This window comes from Emydura macquarii, unplaced genomic scaffold (genome assembly GCF_026122565.2).
Source record: "Emydura macquarii macquarii isolate MOO-44397 ecotype Brisbane River unplaced genomic scaffold, CSIRO-AGI_Emac_v2 contig_3305, whole genome shotgun sequence".
NCBI classification, from domain to species: Eukaryota; Metazoa; Chordata; order Testudines; family Chelidae; genus Emydura; species Emydura macquarii.
In genome coordinates, this window is record NW_027133442.1 from 3,466,647 (window position 1) to 3,485,770 (window position 19,124).

The 19,124-nt window shown below is 55.5% G+C and overlaps 1 protein-coding gene across 2 annotated transcripts in view; it reads right to left on the bottom strand.

Annotated features, from left to right (window-relative positions):
• LOC137143237 (phosphofurin acidic cluster sorting protein 2-like) overlaps positions 1–19,124 on the bottom strand; it is a 130,022-nt gene that overhangs the window by 18,660 nt on the left and 92,238 nt on the right. For both annotated transcript variants that reach the window (XM_067532911.1, XM_067532913.1), the window contains exons 3-10: positions 11,302–11,391; positions 10,650–10,775; positions 10,284–10,446; positions 9,993–10,084; positions 7,964–8,044; positions 6,512–6,571; positions 1,809–1,960; positions 83–176 (exon numbers count right to left, since the gene is read on the bottom strand). In XM_067532911.1, coding sequence (XP_067389012.1) covers positions 83–176; positions 1,809–1,960; positions 6,512–6,571; positions 7,964–8,044; positions 9,993–10,084; positions 10,284–10,446; positions 10,650–10,775; positions 11,302–11,391 — 858 coding nt within the window. The remainder of the gene's footprint in view (positions 1–82; positions 177–1,808; positions 1,961–6,511; positions 6,572–7,963; positions 8,045–9,992; positions 10,085–10,283; positions 10,447–10,649; positions 10,776–11,301; positions 11,392–19,124) is intronic.

Sequence of the window (19,124 nt, forward strand, 5' to 3'; positions counted from 1 at the left end):
CACCTTCCCGGGAGGCCTGGCTCCCAGCGGGACATCCCAGGCAGCCAGAGGGGGCAGGCTGAGGAATGGGGATGTGACTCACAGGGCTGCCTGACTCCTGTCCCTGCCCTTTCTGGCCGTGCAGACTGCCGATCTCAGTCTGGGAACCCGAGTGAGAGACGCCCTCAAAGAAACGCCTGCAGGAGAAACAGACAGATGCACAGGGAGATAGACAGAGGGTGAGATGAGACAGACACGGAGTCACCAGGGCCCTAGCTCGGCCCGCCTCTGCCTCTCCAGCTGGCAGAGAACGGTCTAACGCCATCCCAGGGCGGGAAGCTGAAGCTGGACAAATTTAGACTGGAAAGAAGGCGTCAATTTTTGACAGAGAGTCATTAACCATTGGCACGACTTACCCAGGGTTGGGATGGATTCTGGCAATTTTTAAATCAAGACTGGCTGTTGCTCTGAAAGCTCTGCTCTGGGAATGATTTAGGGGCAGGTCTCTGGCCTGGGCTGGCCGGGAGGTCAGACTAGGAGATGCCCAGGATCCCTTCTGGCCCTGGAACGTGAGAGTCGATGAAACCTGCCCGTCCCGTCTCAATGAGTTGCTCTGCCTTAGAACCGTGTGCGCAGCTGCAGAGCGACTCAGAGATGGGCAGCCACAGCCTGGGGGACCTCGCAGAGTTGCGGACGGCACAGAGTGCAGGAGGCGTGACAGAGGCACCCGACGAGCGACTGGAATAGAGGAGCTAGGCCAAGTGCTGCTGAGCACGGCAGAGAAAGGGGAGAGTCACTGGTGCTGACAGGAGCTAATCTGAAAGGGACACAAGGCAATGCCTGTTCACACAAGAGCCAGCTAGCCTGGGAACGCACTGCCCTGAAGCAAGGCTGGCACTTAGCAGGGGTCAGCGGAGGACTGGACTTTTCTGTGACTGAGGAGGCCTCCAGCCCTGAGCCTGTCCTGCGCAGAGCCCCGGGGGGGTCACGGCACGGTGCCCCCATGGGCTGGTGCAGCAGATTACACAACCACTGCAGTAGAAGGAGGCCCATTTGTACACACACAGCTCGCTGCAGTCTGTCTGCACTGCCCCCCCTGCACGCTCCCAGGAGCGGGGAGGATGTCGCTAGCCCTGAGTTCACACTTGAGCTGCCACATGCGCACCGCTGTCCTAGCGTGCGTCTGTGTGCCGGGCTGGGAGCCTCGTATCCAGGTGCAGTGACACAGACTGTGTGTCTCCCACAGGGAACAGCCCTGGGAAGGGGGAAGACAGGGCTGGGGATTGGGGCCTAAGCCCCTTTTCCCATCCCATCCGGCAGCAAGTGAGCAAAGTGCGGCTTGTATCCAAGTGCGTGGCTGCTCCGCGTGTCACCAGCTCTCCCCAGCCACCTGCCAAGTCCAAGGTCAGCTGCAAGTTATCAGCCCTCGTCGCGGAGCACGTTAGCGTGGGGAGCCGGGAGATGGGCCACTGGGGACGCAATCGCCCATGACGCGGCAGCGCGGCGGCAAGGAATCCAGGAGTGCTGGGTGAAAGGAGAGGTGAGCCTGGGGCTCTAGGCTGGGGCAGGGGAGAGCGTATCTGACCTTGGGGACTAGCCACTCCTGTGCCTGGATCTGGGGCACACAGCGTGCTGCAGTGAGGCGAGCTGGCGCCAGGCGTGTGATGGGTCTGTGCTTCTCTTGTCAGCTCTCATAGAATCATAGAAGATTAGAGTTGGAAGGGACCTCAGGAGGTCATCTAGTCCAACCCCCTGCTCAAAGCAGGACTAACCTCAGCTATATCATCCCAGCCAGGGCTTTGTCAAGCCTCAGCTTAAAAACCTCTCACCTCAGGGTGGGCTTGGGGGTGCTGTGCACGCTCTCATTATCCTCCAGCTCTGGGCCGCTGTCACTATTGTTGCATTCCTCCAAGCTGTCGTACAGCAAACCCAGGTCCTCCTCCACTTCCCGGGTCTGATCCACCGGGTCAGAATCCAGAACCTGCGGAAGAAGCCCACAGGTAACAGCAGCCTCCCAAGCCCCCCGCTGTGCTTGGTTTGGCGCCGGGGGCTCTCTGGAGTGAGCAGCTCCCACAGATGTGTCAGCAGGAAGAAGAGGAGTTGCGCTCACCTAGCGTGGGCTCTCAACTCTGATCTGTCCCAGCCTTGCCCAGGCACCTGTCTTCTCTCCCCTGACGTAGGCAGGGCACGCTCTATGCTAAGGCCTGTCCTGGGCCTGCAGGGGCATTCAGGGGACACATCTCCAAGCCCTCACCAAACCAGGGCCTACCTGTCCTCATGGAGCAGGCTGGAGGACAGCAAGGACGGAGCTGCCCCAGGAGAAGCAGACCTGGGATCTCACTGCCAAGTGCAGCAGCAGCAGGGACCTGGCCATGCTGCTATTTCCCAAGCTTCATCCAGCTGGGAATGAAATCAATCCCCGTGCATCCTGCCAGGCGCAGTTCTCCTAACGTGGACACCTCCCCGCACGCTCAGGGAAATGACGTGCTGCTCTGCACCCACCCCATCGTCTCTGCCGGCTGCTCTCCTGTCCCTAGTGACACAGACATGGGATGAGCACGCTGCGAAGCTCCTCAGTGGAGACGTAACCCCTTTGTCCTGCAAACCCTGCCTTGTGTCTCCCAGACAGAAGTATGACAGAAGCCAAATACAGAAGCCAAATCCAAAGACAGAAGCCAAATCCAGCCCTCGAAAGGGACAGCAGATGGCCCCTCAACCCTTGGGGTGGCCATAAAACCCCCAGTCAGAAGGGAACATATGAGCTGTGCCTCTGAAGGTAGGACTAACTTTTCCCCAGTGAAAGAATCCAAGTGGTGGAGGGCCCCACGTCTCTAACTCCAGCCCTGTTCAAGCGACAAAGCCACCAAACTGACACTCGCAGCCCACTGACAGGCCTGAAGAAGTCTGCTGCGAGGCAGGCAAAGAGCCAGGGAGAGGCTGGCTTCAGCAGAAATGATCTTGGGAGTTCGTGTCTGAGTGATCACCTCCCCCAATAGGCTCCTCACACAACCTGAACAAACATGGCAGAGACCTTCAACCACCGAGGAACCGCAACTTCCTCACACCTGAGTCTCCAAAACCTGCCGTCAAACCAAAGCACAGCCTGGAACACACCTTCTCCGACAACTCCAAATTCACTGTCCACCAGGGCGTAGCAGACTCTACCAAACTGACGCCTCTCTGCTGGGCTCAGAAAGCCGCTGGCGAAGCCTCTGGGAAAGGATAAAGCCATCGGGGACCCACCCTAATAAAGGGATTTTCAATGCAGACACACTGGTCTGTCTTCCTGCGACTCTCCAGCTGTATCATTACTGATCAGAGACGCCAAGGGAATCTCCCAAGGCTAGCCAGCAGAAGGGAAATCCCATGCCTACAGTCATGCCACCAAACCAAATCTGGAGTGGCTTCACAAAGGGGTTGTGGCGGTATCTGAGAAGTTCTCCATCTCTCCCATTAAAACAGTGCGATAAGCCCTTCTATCCCTCACTGCAGCCGAGGCTGGCTAGCTCCTCACCCGTACAATTGGCCCTAGACGCATCAGTTCCAACACTCCCTCTGCACTAAGGACAGCAGGCCGAGGCTGCCCAGGGACACCGAGAGCCTCTGACCTGGCAGAAAATACTTCTCCTCACATACCTTCGATATCACGCGCACAACACCCGCCAAAGACCCTACCTGGCACCTGCTCAACCCCACGTAATCTAATGTCGGGAACTAAGCTCAACCCAGGATGGCACATTCCCACGCCAACTTCAGCTGTGTCTCTGCGTGGAACCTTCACGCTGACACTTGCCAGGTTCAGACGCTGGCTACACCCCTAAGCAAAGGATGCTGACCTAGGGCTGTGAATGGGCTCTGGGGAGAAGTCTAGACAGGCATCTTTTATTGGTCCAGGCTGCTCTCGCATTTCCGCCTGTAACCAGGCAGTGTGTGGCAAACAGCACGTCAGTGGCATTTGCAGGTGACACTAAATGCAGGAGCTGTGACCACCAGTGAGGACAGAGAAATGATCTGCAGGGACCTAGCCAGATTAGTACCGTGGGCAGAAATGACTCAGCTGTGACATGATCCACAGGTCTCAAACCTGGGTCCGCAGCTAGGCTCCTACCCTCCACCTGGCAGCCAGCTAAGGATTGCCTACCTGCCCCAGTGTGAGACTCCCCCCTGCAGTCCTATTGGCTGAGTCCCAGAGCAGCTGACTGGCCCACTGGCTGTATGTACATCAGAAGCAGGAACGGGACTGTGTGCCTCTGCCCCGCTGATTGACCCGGCCTGACTCCTGGCATGATCTGATGTGTGGTTCTGGTCTCGTTTGTCTCCCTTCTTTGACATCCCAGTGTCCTGCCCCAGCTGGGGAGAATGAGCTGAGACACCCCAAAATCAGCGACAGAGGCAGAGAGTGTAAGGCCGGAAGGCCCCATCAGATCATCTAGCCTGACCTCCCGTAGATCACAGCAACCAGCGGCAGCCAATACCTGCCGGTGCCTAGACTGTCACGTGCCACAGGCAGGGAACAGGAGGGACTCAGTGCCCCAGTCCCCCGCACTGGCATGGAAACGATTAAGTGATACACCCAGATAATCCTTGCAAGTGACCTGCACCTACACGCCACAGAGGAAGGCAAAAAACCCCAAGGTCACTGGCAATTCAACCTGGGGGAATATTTCTTCCTACCCCCTCTGGCCATCAGTTTGGCTCTGAGCATGTGAGCAAGAACCAGCCAGCCCAGCACCTAAGAGAGAATGCTCAGTGACATCCCAGAGCCCTGGCCCCAGCTGTCCAATGTCCCTGATGCTTCTGAGGAAGGAGATTAAAAAACAACCACCCCAGAATATATTGGGGGCGGGGAGGAGGATCCCTTCCTGACTCCTGCCGCTGGCCAGCTGGAACCCTGAAGCATGTGCTTTGGAACATAAGACATGGGAGGAACCAATGGAGGAGGCAGCACAGCTGAGAGCCTCAGGCTCTTGCTTACACTGGCCTTTCTCCTTGTGCTTTCCCTTCACCCCCAGCACTGAGGGCAGCCCCAGTGACCTCCCACATGGGGGCCACCATGCCAGGCAGCCTGCTCCCAGCCGGGTTAGACAACACCTGCGGCTGCCACCTTAGCGCTGCCTCTGGAGAAGCTGAACCAGGGGTACCAATGGTGGGAAAGGCAGAGTCCCGGGGGTGACAGTGGCTGTCAGCCCAGGCACCAGCCAGAAATGCGACGTGGCAGCAAAATGGGCAATGCAATCGTGGGCTGCAGACAGAGGCACCCCCTCACTGAGCAGCGCTGGGGGCAGTCGCTGTGCGTGCGGCAGGGCCGGGCCCAGCACCTTCCATTCTGGACCCAGGGCTGCATTTCTGCCTGCAGCAGTGGGGTATCATGGGTCTCCGGTGCCTGGGGGCCACACTTACATTGGTGCCACCCCATCGGCAGCGCCCCGCGGGGGATGTGTGTCTGTGGGCCCGTTTCCTGCTGTCTCCCCCACTGTGGGGATGGTGGGGGCTGCCCGTCAGTGGGGGGGGGGAGGGAGTGTGATGGGCTCTGGTCCCTACAGCTCCCTCCTCGCACCCGGTGCAGGGGCGAAGGGGGTAGGAGGACGCCCTGGCTGCCTGCGACAGGGGGTGGCTCCTCCTCCGAGGGCCTGGCCGGTGCCCCTCCCTAGCCCGGCACCAAGGGGCATGGCCCCCCTCCACCCGCCTCGGTATGCCACTGGCCTGCAGTGCGTCAGACCTGGCAACCTCGACATCTTTCAACACAGGTGTTGAAAAGAAAAATTCAAATTCTCTCCTGTGCAGCTGGAGTGGCCCTGCTATGGCTCGAGCCCCAGTCCTCCGGGGCTACTGCATAGATCTCAGCTGCATGAGCTGAAGGAGTACCTCCATTAGCTAGAGCAGTAGGCTGTTACCCTCAGCATGTGCAACTGGCAAATTTCTGTGTCTTCTAACTTGGCCAAACCAGGGAGGGGTCCCAGGGGAAGAGCTAAAGGCACCGCTCAGGGTCCAGCCCTATCCCCTGGTCAAACGTTACACTCCTGCCCCACATCCCTGAGGCATCAGAGCTCTCCCAAACCACAGACGAATGGGCTGAGATTGTCACGCCCCCACTTCCCCCAAGCTTTGGTCTCAGACACAGTGAAACCCAAACGCTGGGTTCTGGACCTTGGAAGACCCAGGAGCTCTGAGCAAGAACCAGCCATCGTGGCTGCGTTCCTGAGCAGGCTGGAATGTGGGAAACCCAGATGTTCTGCCATGCCATGTGCTGGCTTTTGCAGGTTGCCCACAAGGGCCCTCCCGTCACGCTGCACGGAGCCTGCCAGCCCATCCACGGGCATTCCTGGCTCATGTCCGCATGCTGCCCCCATCTCCCGGGGCAGGAAGGGGCTTTCCAGGCACGCTGGGACGGGCAGTGTGTCCCTGACGGACGCCACTGGGCTCTCACCCACCTGTACGTGGGGTTTGCCAGGGGAGAGCCCAGGGACTGATCCTGAGGCACTCGTCCTGCTGATGCCACGTGTCAGCCAGGGGCAGACCCGCCTTTTCTCACCTCATCCATCACTTTAAATCTCTTCAGCAAAGCCACGAATTTCTGCTTGAAGTTTGGTTGCTGGAATGAAAGGAGGGAGGAAAATCAATGAGACGCCGAGTGCGCCGTTCCTGTCCCGCTGCCTCTGCTTGGACTGGGTCTGGTGCCGAACTCATGGCTCTACCGCCTGCTGAGCTGGGCTGGGACCAGGGCTCCTGCGCTGTTGTAACTGCAGCGACCGCATTAGCTAAACACGGAGAAAGACGCAGCCCAGCTCAAAGGGCTCACACAGACAAAGACAGACGGGCGGGAAAAGGGATACAGCGTATAACCAAAGTGTCCGGGGGACGCTAGGAATGCAGCTGGCCAGTGACTCTGCAAAGCATCCTGTCAGCCACCACCCCACCCAGGCCATGTCCAGAGCCCCAGCCCCCAGCCTTTCTGTAATGCCCTGAGTTCGTTAGAGATGTACTGGCTCAGCCCACACTGCACCAGGGCAGACTGTGGTGCCAGCATGATGCCGGCAATACAGCCACGCCAGGGCAAGCGTCCCCAAGGCAGGTGGGCCGGCAGATGCTATGTGCTCTTTGCCATTGTTAGTGGAGGTGTTGGAATAAAAGTAGAAAACTCTACCACAACACAGCCCCCGACCTCCTCCCCCCTGAGCACACGCATCCAGCCACAGCCCAGCCTCCCCAAAGCCCTCCCGAGGGCAGAGCTCTTAGCGGGGTCAGGTCGGCCCAGGAGACCTCGGAGCAGACTCCTCCCCGTGCTACGCATGGACGCTGTATTTGTACGTGCGCTTTGGGCCGCTGCCAGAGAACACGGGCGTGGGGAAAGGGAGCCCGACTGCCTTTGCTTTCGGTAGTAAGAACAGGAATAACAATCGTCTCTGCTCTGCCAGACGGCCTGGGCGCTAGCCTCACCCTACCCGAACGATGGGGTAACCGCCCGGCCCTGCCTCCCAGGGGCGGGTGAGGGGAGATGTGAAGCGCTCAACATGACAGTGCCATGGGAGGCTGGAAAAGCTGCAGTCCCTCTGCCTGCTCGCGAGCCAGGGAGGCGCGTGCAGGTGACACAGCTGCCCTCCCAGAGATGGCCCACACGACACACCTCGCACAAGTCTTCCCAAGCCAGTGCAGGGTCTGCCAGGCAGCAGGGAAGAGAGGGCTGAGTCTCCGGACCCCAGGGACAGTCACAGCCAGGCACCGGGGAGGTCCTGAGCTGCACGCAGCTTCCAGCAGCCTGCCCAGCTCAGCCAGCCAGAGATCACAGCAGGCTGCGCCCCTGCCCCCTTCTGGAAAGGGAGGGGTTCTCTTGCGGAGGGCACAGCCCCTGCCCCGCTCTCTCCAGCGGCGCAGGCAGACAACGTGGGCGCTCCGCCCCAGCCAGAGCTTACAGCGCCTCTGGCTGGGGTCGGGCCGCGCCCAAGTCCCAGAACCGCGGCGGTAACACATTAAATGCTGACATTACTCTGGTCATGGACGTGGTTCTGATCATTTTCCTCCGGGCTTTCTTAGGCTTCCTCACTTCATCCTCTTCATCGTACAGATCCTAAACGGAAAGAGACGGCAGCGCGTGAGAGGGACACAGAGTGCGGGGGCTTGTGTAGCCCCAGCTGGAAGCCAGCTCTGGGCCCTCTGACATGACGCCTGGCAGCTGCCCAGAGCTGTTATCTCCCAGCTCATCAGCGCTCGCTGACTGCTCCCCCTTTCACTCCCTGACCGTAAGCTGACGCCCACACCCCCGGCAGCCTGCCCTGTGCAGCCCCCCTGCCACTTCATGGGGGATCGCTGTGCTGGGACTCCCATGTCCAGCACCCAGCGGGCCGCCTCACGGAGCTGACAGGCTGAGGTGCCTGAGTGGTTCAGGAATAAGGCAGCAAGCCGGCGTGCAGCCCGCTGGGGTCACCTCATTGCGGAGCTGTCAGACCCATGAGAAAGGCGACCTGGGCCTCCCTAGAGGGGGTACGTGAGCAGAGGGCGGAGACCCTGTGGGGGGCCGCTCAAGGGGAACCATGTTCCTTTCGCGGCAGGAAGCCTGGGTGTCACAAACAGCAGCTCCCCACGGACTCTCTGGAGCCACACCTCTGGCCTGTCACAGTTGGGGGTCGTAGCGAATGCTCAGCTGAGCTCGAGCTCCCAATGCTACTCTGCAGCCAAAGGGTTGACGCCATCTCGGGATGCAGCAATGGGACGCTGGGAGCAGGAGCTCGGAGGTGACTTTGGGCAAGTCTACACTACAAAATCAAGTCAACCTAAGTTACGTCGACACGCGGCCACCGCAATAACTGAATCGGTTTTACACGTCTACACTGTGCTCTGGTGTCGGCAGGACGCATCCTCACCGGCAGCGCTTGTCCTGACTGAGCTGCCAGCAGGGGGCAGCATGGGACAAGTTCAGAAAGGCAGCGCCAGTCGACGGAAGTAATGTGGTGTCTACGCTGAAGCTGCGTCGACCTAACCACGGCAACGTAAGCGCTGCGCCTCTCGCGGGGGTGGAGTTATTCATCGGCGTAGGGGGCGAGCTACACGGCGGGGGGGGTAGATGGGATGAGGACGGACGACGACGACGACACATCTTAGTGTAGACACTGATAGAGTTAGGTCAATGTGAGCTGCCTCACGTCAGCCCAACTCTACCAGCGCAGGCCAGGCCTCCAGCTCTGTGTCTGGCACTGGTGAGACCAAGGCTGGGTACCGTGTCCCTTCTGGTGCTCACAACTCAGGAAGGACGTTGATAAATTGGAGATGGGTCCAAGAAGAACCATGACAACAACACAGGACTGGAAAACATGCCTCACAGTGATAGACTCAAAGGCTCCAGCTATTTAGCTTAACAAGGAGAAGGTTAAGGGCTGACTTGATGACAGTCTGAAAGTACCTACATGGGAGCCCAATGTCTGATAACGGGCTCTTCCATCTAGTCGAGAAAAGTCTAACAAGATCCAAGGGCTGGAAACTGAAGCTAGATACATTCAGATGGGAAATATGGTGCAAATGTTGAAGAGCGAGAGTAGTTAAGCGCTGGAACAATTTACCAAGGATTAGGGTGAATTCTCCATCACTGGCAATGTTTAAATCCAGCTTGGATGTTTTTCTAAAAATGCGGCTTTAGTTCAAAGCAGTATGTGTTCAGGGAGGTTCTCTGGCCCGTGTCGTGCCGGAGATGAGACTAGATGATCACAATGGTCCCTCCTGGCCTGGGGAACAATGGATCGATGACACAGGATGTCTGCTCAGAGCAGCCCTGTGACCCAGAGAGTTCCAGTCTTCCCCGAGACGTCACTAGGGCATCCGTGGCTAGCCAATGCCCTGCGGCCCCTGTTCTCTGCTCCCCTGCAGCTCAGGCAGACATTCATCCCCAGGACAGGACAGGGTCCGGGCCAAGGGATACCTGCTGCACCAGTCCATTCCTCCTACCCTGTGGCTTTGAAAGCAACACCTCTCCCTGAGGACAGGAAGCCGAGAGATTCTCAGCAGCAGGGCGACGCCGCCCTTACCTGGCCGTGCACAGCATCGTCACTGGCCTCCTGCTCTGAGGAGAAGCTGTCGTCCTCCTCTTCAGAGTAGTTATCCATGTCCGGAGAGCGATCTGGAAGCAGGAAACGCAGATGCCATGCCCGAGCAAGGCCCCCCGCCCCACACTACGGGAACACGACTTGCTCAGAAGCAGACCAAGGACATGGGGCATCCCCCACCTCCCTGCCCCGGAGCATGGGGGAGCCTGTGGACACCGAAACGTGAGTGGGGGAGCGAGTGCTAGTGTCTCGTCTCGGCTGAGCAATACGCACCCGAGGCTTTGATTTTGGGGCCAGAGGGGACGCTCCCATCTTCATGGTCAATGGGCTGGCTGGACAGGGAGCAGATGCTGATTTCGGCAACTCGGATGCTCACGTCCTTCATATTGCTGTGGAGGCCCAGAAGCTGCCCTCCATCCGTGGGGTGCTGCATCACCTGGGTGAGCAAAGACCGAGCCCAGTGCAGCAGCTCCCGAGGCGGTGCTGGCTGCCCAGCACGTAGCCAGCAGCTCCCCGAGGAGCGCCCCGCACTCTCTGCCCAGCCGCTCAGCGCAGCAACCTGAGGTCAGCCTGCTGCCCAGCTCCCGCCCCATCACTGGCATTGGGCCAGCTCTCCGCGCCCCTCCCAGCGCCGCTTACCTCTGCCATGTTGATGATTCCCACCGCCAGAGTCTTGTAGCCCAGGATGGTGCGGTTCTTGTACCTCTTCCTTCTCTGCAGCATAATCTGCAGCTTGTTGCCATCTCGCTTTAGGAAATGGGGATACTGTGGAGGAGGGAAACACACAGACATGCCAGCACAGGAGAGCTACGTAGGCCAGGCCCAGTGTTACCTGTAAAGAAAAAGTCCCAGAGCCCAACATGCAGCCGGTGAACCACCCAACCTCCCAACCGTGGCCCTCCTGAGTCCCGCGGCACCTTGTTCCCTCCCACAGGCCCATGCATACCTCCTTCATCCTCCGCATCCTCTCCCCCCACCAGGCCTGCCTGCCACGTGGCCTGCGCTGCTTCGGCACATACGGGCGAGACGCCCAGCCTCGCTACGCCCACAGCTGCTGGCGTGTGGCACGGAGCTGCAGTTAGCCCAGGATCCTGAACACGTGTTCCCAATATCACACGTGCATCCCGCAGGGGTCAAAGCCCCCCACAGCCAGGACCACCCACTTCAGCTCAGGGCTCCCTGAATTCTTAAAAGCATGGCTGGTTGGGCAGGAGAAACAGGGTGGTACCAGCAGCGTCAGATCCTGCTGAGGCTGCATGCGCTGCATTTGGGATAGCAAGGCGCTCGTTACCTGTAAAGAAAAAGTCAGTTCCAGGTCAGTGTCCATCAGGCCTCCAGGTGGAAGGACGTATTCATTGGATCTCAGGACTCTCTTTGAACCCTGCAACAAGAGGAGAGGCATGGAGGGACAGGCTGCTAGCACAGGATGGGAGACATGCATTCGATGCGCTAAACATGCCAGTGTAACACCAGGTGACTCACTGATGTTAGAGACGGGCGATAGGTCCCGTGTGATGCCCTCCCAGAGACCAGAGACAGATCACTCCCTGAGGGACACTGAGAAGGGCAGTTTCCATCACTTCCCTTGGAAGACTATTCTAGTCTACTCGGAAATCTCTCGAACACCTAGCTTCAGCCTAAACAATCCCCCTCCATCCCCATCAGAGCCACCCCACCCCTACCAATGAGCATTGAGCAAAGGCACATGACAGAGGCATCTTCCAGCTTTTCTGACCATCTGGGCTAACCCCCCTGTCCCCCCGCATTGGTTAGCAGCGGGGTGGCATTTTCTGATCAAAGCCCAGAGGACACCCCAGAAGTACAGACTGCACTGTCTGGCTCCTCGCATCCCCTCAGCGTGCACACACGGCTAGAAAGGGGGGCCCAGGAGACAGGGCAGCGTATGGGACATGATGTGATATCAACACAATCCCCATGGGGAGGATGCCAGCACAGGGAGGCATTTCTCACTCAGGACCGTGACCTGGCGTGGTGCTCTCCAGCCATTTGTAAGTGACAGTCCCCTCAGAGCCGCCCCTCTGGATCGGCATGGATCACCTGGCAGCCCACCAGGAGACATTTGAGACAGCACAGTTCGGGAATCCCAGCCCTCGAGCACACACCCAGATGGGCAAGCCCCCTGACAGGCCAGATTCTGTTCATCACACTCATGCAACTAGCTCAGCTGGAGCTGCTACCTCCCCCCACGCCCGCTGAGCCCCACAAACAGCTCCTGTCCCTCCCCCAGCGTCAGGGACTTTGCCATCAGAGTCACCTGACCTGAGTCCAGGAGAAGGAATCAGAAATGCCCTGAAGAGAGATCTGCTGAGCTAACTCGGAGCAACAAGGACCAACGAAAGCATGACTGTGCACCCTTGCAAAGCTCCATCTCTGGACAGACAGCAGCCCAGAGAGACCTGTAATTCCCTGGCTAGCTAGCAAGCGAGAAAGACCAGCACACGGACAATGCTTGTGCTATTTTTGTTATTCCTTGCTATGTCCTTGTGTGCATTTTCTTTTGCCTTAAAGCAAACAGGATTGAACTTCAAAAACATCCACAGTGGCAAAAATGAACTTCTCCACAAACTTTTTCTTTTTCCCCACAAAGGACAGTTAACGCCATCTTTGAGGCCTGCAGGGGAGGTTTCCTATAAAAATCTCCAGACAACTGAAGGGAAAGGGAATCATGGAAATTGCGACAATGAAGTCCTTACGTAACTTTAGTTTTCAAATCCTGTGACTGTTTTTTCTTGTGTGTATTTAATACAAGGTGCTAAAGGTTGGTTGTTGCAATGGTAATTGCCAGCAAAAACTAAACACAAACTTGCGCCAGTGTGTTTAATGTTGTAACGCAGTGAACAAGGGTTTTATTATCACCTTAATCTTGTTGGGCATGAGAGATTCCCCTCACACCCATGAGCACTGCAACGCATCCAACTCTGTTTCCAGACCCCGGACCTCTGGAACGCTTGCGTTCACACACTGTACAGAAAGTTCCAAGCACTGGAACAAGGTCTAGTTCATTTTCATCCTCACACAAGATGGGGTCACTGGAGCCCTGGGACTCCAAAGCTGCAAAAGCTTTTGGGCCACGACCGGTTCTTTACTGGTGCAACTGAGCAGCACCTTTCGCCAGGCTATAGCCGAGCCTCTGTAGGGCTAGCTGTGGACAAATCGCCCCGAAATGTCTTCGGGCGCTGAGGGTGCTTTATTGCAAAAGGCAAATGAGGAACACGCCTGCCAGGGGCTTCCCTGCCCATCTGCAAAGGCAGTCGCAGATAGTGACGCACCTAGATCTCCACCCCTTCCAGGTTAGTGAGCTTTGCAGTGGATGAGGTTCCACATCTGTGTGCTATTTGTCTGGCTTGCAAGGCTCTCTCTCTCTCTGATCACATCCAAACCCATCCATGCTTTGACAGACAGCCCCAGTGACATACGGCCAAGGAGGGATTTGTTCTAGCCAGCTGCGTCAGGGAGTTTTCCCATTCTGGGAGCACAGCATCCACCTTGGATTGCGCCAATGACTCATCTGCCGGGGAAAGACAACGTCTTGGCAGACACTGTGAGCACAATTTACAATCAACTTTTCTGGAGAAAATGACAGGTCTGGTCTAAAAAGGTAACTGTGCTCTGTAAAGGATATGCCTTCCTACCACATCACATTCTGATTAACAAACTAACACCGGAGAGAATTGATGTACCACCAATTAAACAGATTCGAAACTGGCTGACTCAAACTTTGACAGGTTAATAGGGAATTATCAGCTAGTGGGGGGGAGAGGGGAAAAGTTAGCAGAGTCTCAGAGATCGGTTCTCAGCCCAACGCTATTTAATAGTTTTATCAATGATCTGGAAAAAAATATAAAATCTTTGGTGATAAAGTTTGCACGTGGCCCACGGTTGGTGGGATGGGGGTGGAAATAATGATGGGGACTCATCACTGAAACATGGAGACCTGTATCACTTACTGAGCTGGACATAATCAAACGTATTTCAACATAGCCAAATGCAAGGTCTTACATCTAGGAACCCAGAGTGTAGGTCACAATTAAAGGACGTTGGACCATATCCTAGAAAGCAGCAACTGAAAAGGACGTCGGGGTCATGGTGGAAACCAACTGAATATGTGCTCCCAGTGCAGTGCTGTGGCTAAGGGGACTAACATGATCCTTGGATGTACAAGCTGGGAAATGTTGGGTAACAGGAAGGAGGTGACATTACCTCTGTGGACGGCCCTGGGGAGATCATTTTTAGATACCGTATCCAGCTGCAGTGTTCACACTTCAAACCAACTGTGAACAACTGGAGAGTGTTCTGAAAAAAGGCACCAGAATGAATTGAGGTTTGGAAAACCTGCCTTTCAGGGAGAGACTGAAGAAACTCAATTTATTTAGTTCATCAAAGAGAAGGTTAAAAAGAGACTTGATCCCTGGACTGAATTGTTCATAGATTCCAAGGCCAGAAGGGACCATTGTGATCATCTAAGCCAGTAAATTTTTGCATCAAGCCCATGTCATCTGGTTGCGCTACGACATGTCTTTTAGGAAGAGAACTAGTTTTGATTTTAAGATTCCCAGGCAATGGAGAATCCACCAGCTCTAGGTAAATTGTTCCAATGGTTAATTACCCTCACTTCAAAATCCGCACCTAATTTCTAGTCTGTATATATTTAGCTTCAACTTCCTACCATTCAGTCCTGTTATGCCTTCCTCTGCTACCAGAAACGTCTTCCCCACGTAGCTACTCACAGAATGCCATCAAATCACCACTCCACCTTCTCTTTAAAAAGCCAAATACACCGAGCCTCTTCAGTCTCACTGTAAGGCAAGTTTTCCAGATCTCAAAGCGTTCTTGTGGTTCTTTCCTGAACTCTTTCCAATTTGTCAGCATCCTCTTTGAAATGTGAACACTGGAACTGGCCCTGTCCAGCAGTGGCCTCAGTAATGCCACCTACAAAGATTATTAATGCCACCTTCTTACTCCTATTTGATACTCCTCAGCTTATCCATCCAGAGTCCAAGGACTGCATTAGTCCTCACAGCCCTTGCATCGCACTAGGAGTTCATGTCTAGACAGGTCCATCGTGACCTGTAAGCTCTTCTGACTGCTTTCTGAAGTACTGCACCCCAGCCTGTAAATGGGACCATCTTTGTTGACTCAGAAGGTTTTTGGAAAGTCAGTCAGGGTGAAGTCCAGACGTGGTCAGTAACCCTGGCCAGGCTTTGGCCATTTTGACCTCAGTCATCTTGGATCTGATACTGGAGCTGCAAATTCTGCTTCCCGATCTCCTGACTCTCTTGTCCCAGGGTTAGGGTGAGCATTTCCACTCAGCTCTGCAGCTCTTCAGGTCAACAGCTTGACTGCAGGATGGCCAGGATGCCCAATCCTGGGTGTTCTGCTGAAGGCCAAAAGATCCTATTGGGAAGCAGGAAACTTTCTTACCTGAGAAGTTGAAAGGTGAGAGGGCCCCACATGCTTCTCCTCCACTTTTAACTCGGATGATCAAACGCACCTGGAAGCACTGCAAGGGACACTGAGTTTGGGAGACCCCTGGGACATTGCTCTCTTAGCCAGGTACTAACCCATTTTCATAGCAAGACAGATGAGCTAAGGTGTTTAAAAGCAGGCGTGTTTTCCTCGTGTAGACCAGGCCTGTACAGTCCTTTGGAGCAAGTCCAGGAGGAATGTGAAAACAAGGGTGATTTTGAACTGAGCCCTGAAAGGGGAGCCAGCTGGAGGTGATGGGGTCCCCCACAGGATGGCCTGCAAGAACAGGGGCAACTGCCACAGAGAAAGGAGCTGCAACAGTCAGGAGACAGGGAGTGGGGCAGGAGGAGGATGTCGGCGGAGATGGAACTGAGGCTGTGGTGTGCACAGGTTGGCAAGCGGCAGGAAGATCTCAGTCAAAGAGGGAGTGTGAGGAGATGAGGCAGGGTTTGAGCCTGGAAAGCCCTGTGGCCCTGGAGATTTTCAATCGAGCAGAGCCGTGCTGAGGCGAAGAGCTGACTTGGTCACCACAGCAGAGGGTGGCCAGGGAGAAGTCCCCATGGGGCTGAAAGACGCCAGGAGAGTGGGGGTGAAGGTGAAGAGAAGCTGACAGGAGAAGGTCTCGGTGCGGAGGGGGAGGTGACACCAGAGACCACAAAAGGGCTGTATGCTGGGAAGGAGTGGGAACCGTCTAACCCGCAGAGCTATGGAGGCCGGGAGGAGATCCTTGAGGCAAGACAATATTTCTCTAGGTCAGGAGAGGCTGGGGGCAGGAGAAGGCACCTCTAGCACAGCACAAGAGGAAGAGGTCACAAAGGAAACAGTGGAATGGCTGACGGGCGATCTCACTTTGCTGGTGGTGTCTGACGCCAGCTACCCATGACTAGAGTTCCTTGCTATTCCAATCAAAGCCTTGACAGCATCAGTCTCCTTTAGTATTTGAGACTCCGCTCAAGAAAGCCAGGTGCCAGAGCCTGGTGAGTGCCAGGGGCTCGGGCGTGCTGCTTTGGCAGGGCATGAGGAATAGAGCACAGCAGCACATTTTCACACCCAGCCCAGCGGCTGATGTTTTAGAAGCAACTGTAAAATACCTGATGTGAAGCATCTAACTGCGACAGAAATGCCTGTGGCGAAGAGTAAACCTCTATCTACCCACAGGCTTTGTACCAGCGCTCTGCACTGTAATGTCTGGGTGTAGCTCAATGACCACGAAAGGCTCTTTCCCCTCTCTGCATCCTCTAGTTCACCCACTGCCCGACAGCTAGTGACATTGGCTGGCTCGTGCCCTTTTCTCCCACGTAGCAGGCAGGGTCTGAGCCACCCTGGGGCATTCTGTACACGGGGAGTTTGCTCAGATTCCTTTCTCTGGCTGCCCAGCCACTGCAGAGCAGTCTTTCTGGTCTATGTTAGCAAACGCCCCACAACTCTCCCCAACCCAAAGAGGTTCCCTTCGGACTGGTGGGAAGCACAAAGATGACGGAAGAAGCAAAATCAAATTATCTGCCCAGCTCAACCTATTAAATTTTACAGAACTGATCTGAGTCAGGTCCCACCCATCAAATATGATACAGGTCCCCTTCTGATAAAAACTCCCCAACCAGCAAGATTAGCTGCAACCTGCTTCACTTCTGCTGGAAAAGCAAATGGATTAGTGCAGCTGTAGGGACTTTACGCATGGCATTAGCAGCTCTAATACACGCCTGTCCAAACTCCGATCCCTTGGGCTGGTAATACCCTTTTAATTAGTTTTAAAATCATATTAATCCACAGAATGTGTCAAAGAACCTCTCTGCAAAGCTGATCGCTTGCATTGTGACTGGGATGTGCCATTCAAACACACAGGAGCATCCCTGTCCCCTGGCTCCTGCTAGGAGAGGCAGAAGAGCTCTGAGGCCCTGTGGCGTCTATCCACTTCCAGCTCGGGAAGCAGAACCCTCTTCTCGTTGAGGAGCTGTCAGGTCACTAATGATCCCTGATTATGGGCATAGGGCTTGAGCCAAAGCTCACTGAAGTCAGTGGAAAGACCCCCCCTAACTTCAGTGGGCTCGGGATCTGGCCCACCGTAACTAAGGCCTGCTCTGCTCACCCACTTGCCCAGGTTTAACAGCAGGGCTGTTCTGACACCAGTTTAGTTAACCCGCTGCAAACCCTTGTATGGACGCTCTGACTCCACTAACCATATAGCATAAGTGCATTCCTTACCGACTACAGTTTAAACTACCCTGAAATAAGCCACTCTAAAACTGAAATCAGAGCGTCTACACAGGGGCTTCGGCTTTAAAACCAGTTTCAGTTAAAGCAGTGCTGCTTGCTCCTTCCTGGAGCAGCAGTGGCACAGGAGAGGCTGCTGCTGGAATCTAAGGGCTCAGCTCCACCCAGTCTTTGTCCTTTACACTGATGCAGCTGCACCCATCCTAGGTGGCCGTATTGCTTGAACCACATCAGTGTGAACTCACCCCCCTGCCCAAAATAGTTAAACCCATGTGAAAACTGAGTGTCGTCCAGGCTGGGGTGCAGCCCCGCAAGGGGAAGGCTTAGACCACCATATTTGGAGCAGAGAGGAGTTTACTGGGGAGAAACTCCACACCAGTTGCCCTGGCAAGCGTCGAAGGGAACGATAGTAGGGTTTTCAATGCTTGGTTCAGAGAAACCCAGAGGCCTGGGAGGAGTTCTCTTTTTAGCCACACACGTAGTCTGCACACAGTCTTGTCCTGATTTAGCAGAGGCCTTGTCTACACACAAACTGGAACAGCAATAACTCAGTGGGCTTCACCTCACACCTCTAATTACTTTGGTGCCGGTCTCTGGCTCTGTCCACACTGTGAGCTAGCAGTGCAATTCCCCAGCTATCAGCAAGCTAGCGCAAGCAAAATCAGACATCCAGGAGCAGTGGTGGCCTGGCTCAGCCGGGCTGAGTACAAACCACCTAAAAGCAGCGGGTGTATGCTCGTGCTGCTACCTGTACTACTCTGGCTACACAGCTGTTTATACTTGCACTAGGTCGATGAGCACTAGTGCAATCTGTGTGCACGAGGTGGGCAATCACAACTCTAGGTCATCATGTAGATGTAGCCTGTGTGCGCAACTCAGGGGCTTTATCTCTGGGAGAGCGGGGCAGTGGTTTCACTTACAAGCGATTTCATGGCTTGCTCTCATGTGAGCATTAGAGTGGTTTATTGATGTTTAATTTAAACTGACTCCTCATCAGATTTAAGATAAACCAAACCAACTGAAATAGGAATGTCTACACAGCCTTTTGCACTGGTTTAGCTAAACTGGTTTAAATCAGTGCAACTTTCTCCTGTGGATAAGGCTTGTTTGGGAACGAAACGTGACTGACATCAGTTTGTGTCAGGGACCCGGGCGTAAAGGGTCTGGCCTAGCAGTCACAGCTGGGAGTCGCTGAGCAGGAGTCGGAGGAATCGCAAGAGCTAGGTTCAGTAAGCAAGAGTCAGGTTGGGATGGGAGATCAGGCAACGAGGCGAAGTCTGAAGTTACAGCAGGCCAGAGTCTATATGGTTGCCCGGATAATTTCCGAAGGCAACCCCTGGGATTAAATAGGGCCGTTGGCCAATCAGAGGGCCTCAGGGTACTGTCACGCCGGCTCTTTGGGCGGTACTTCCTGCA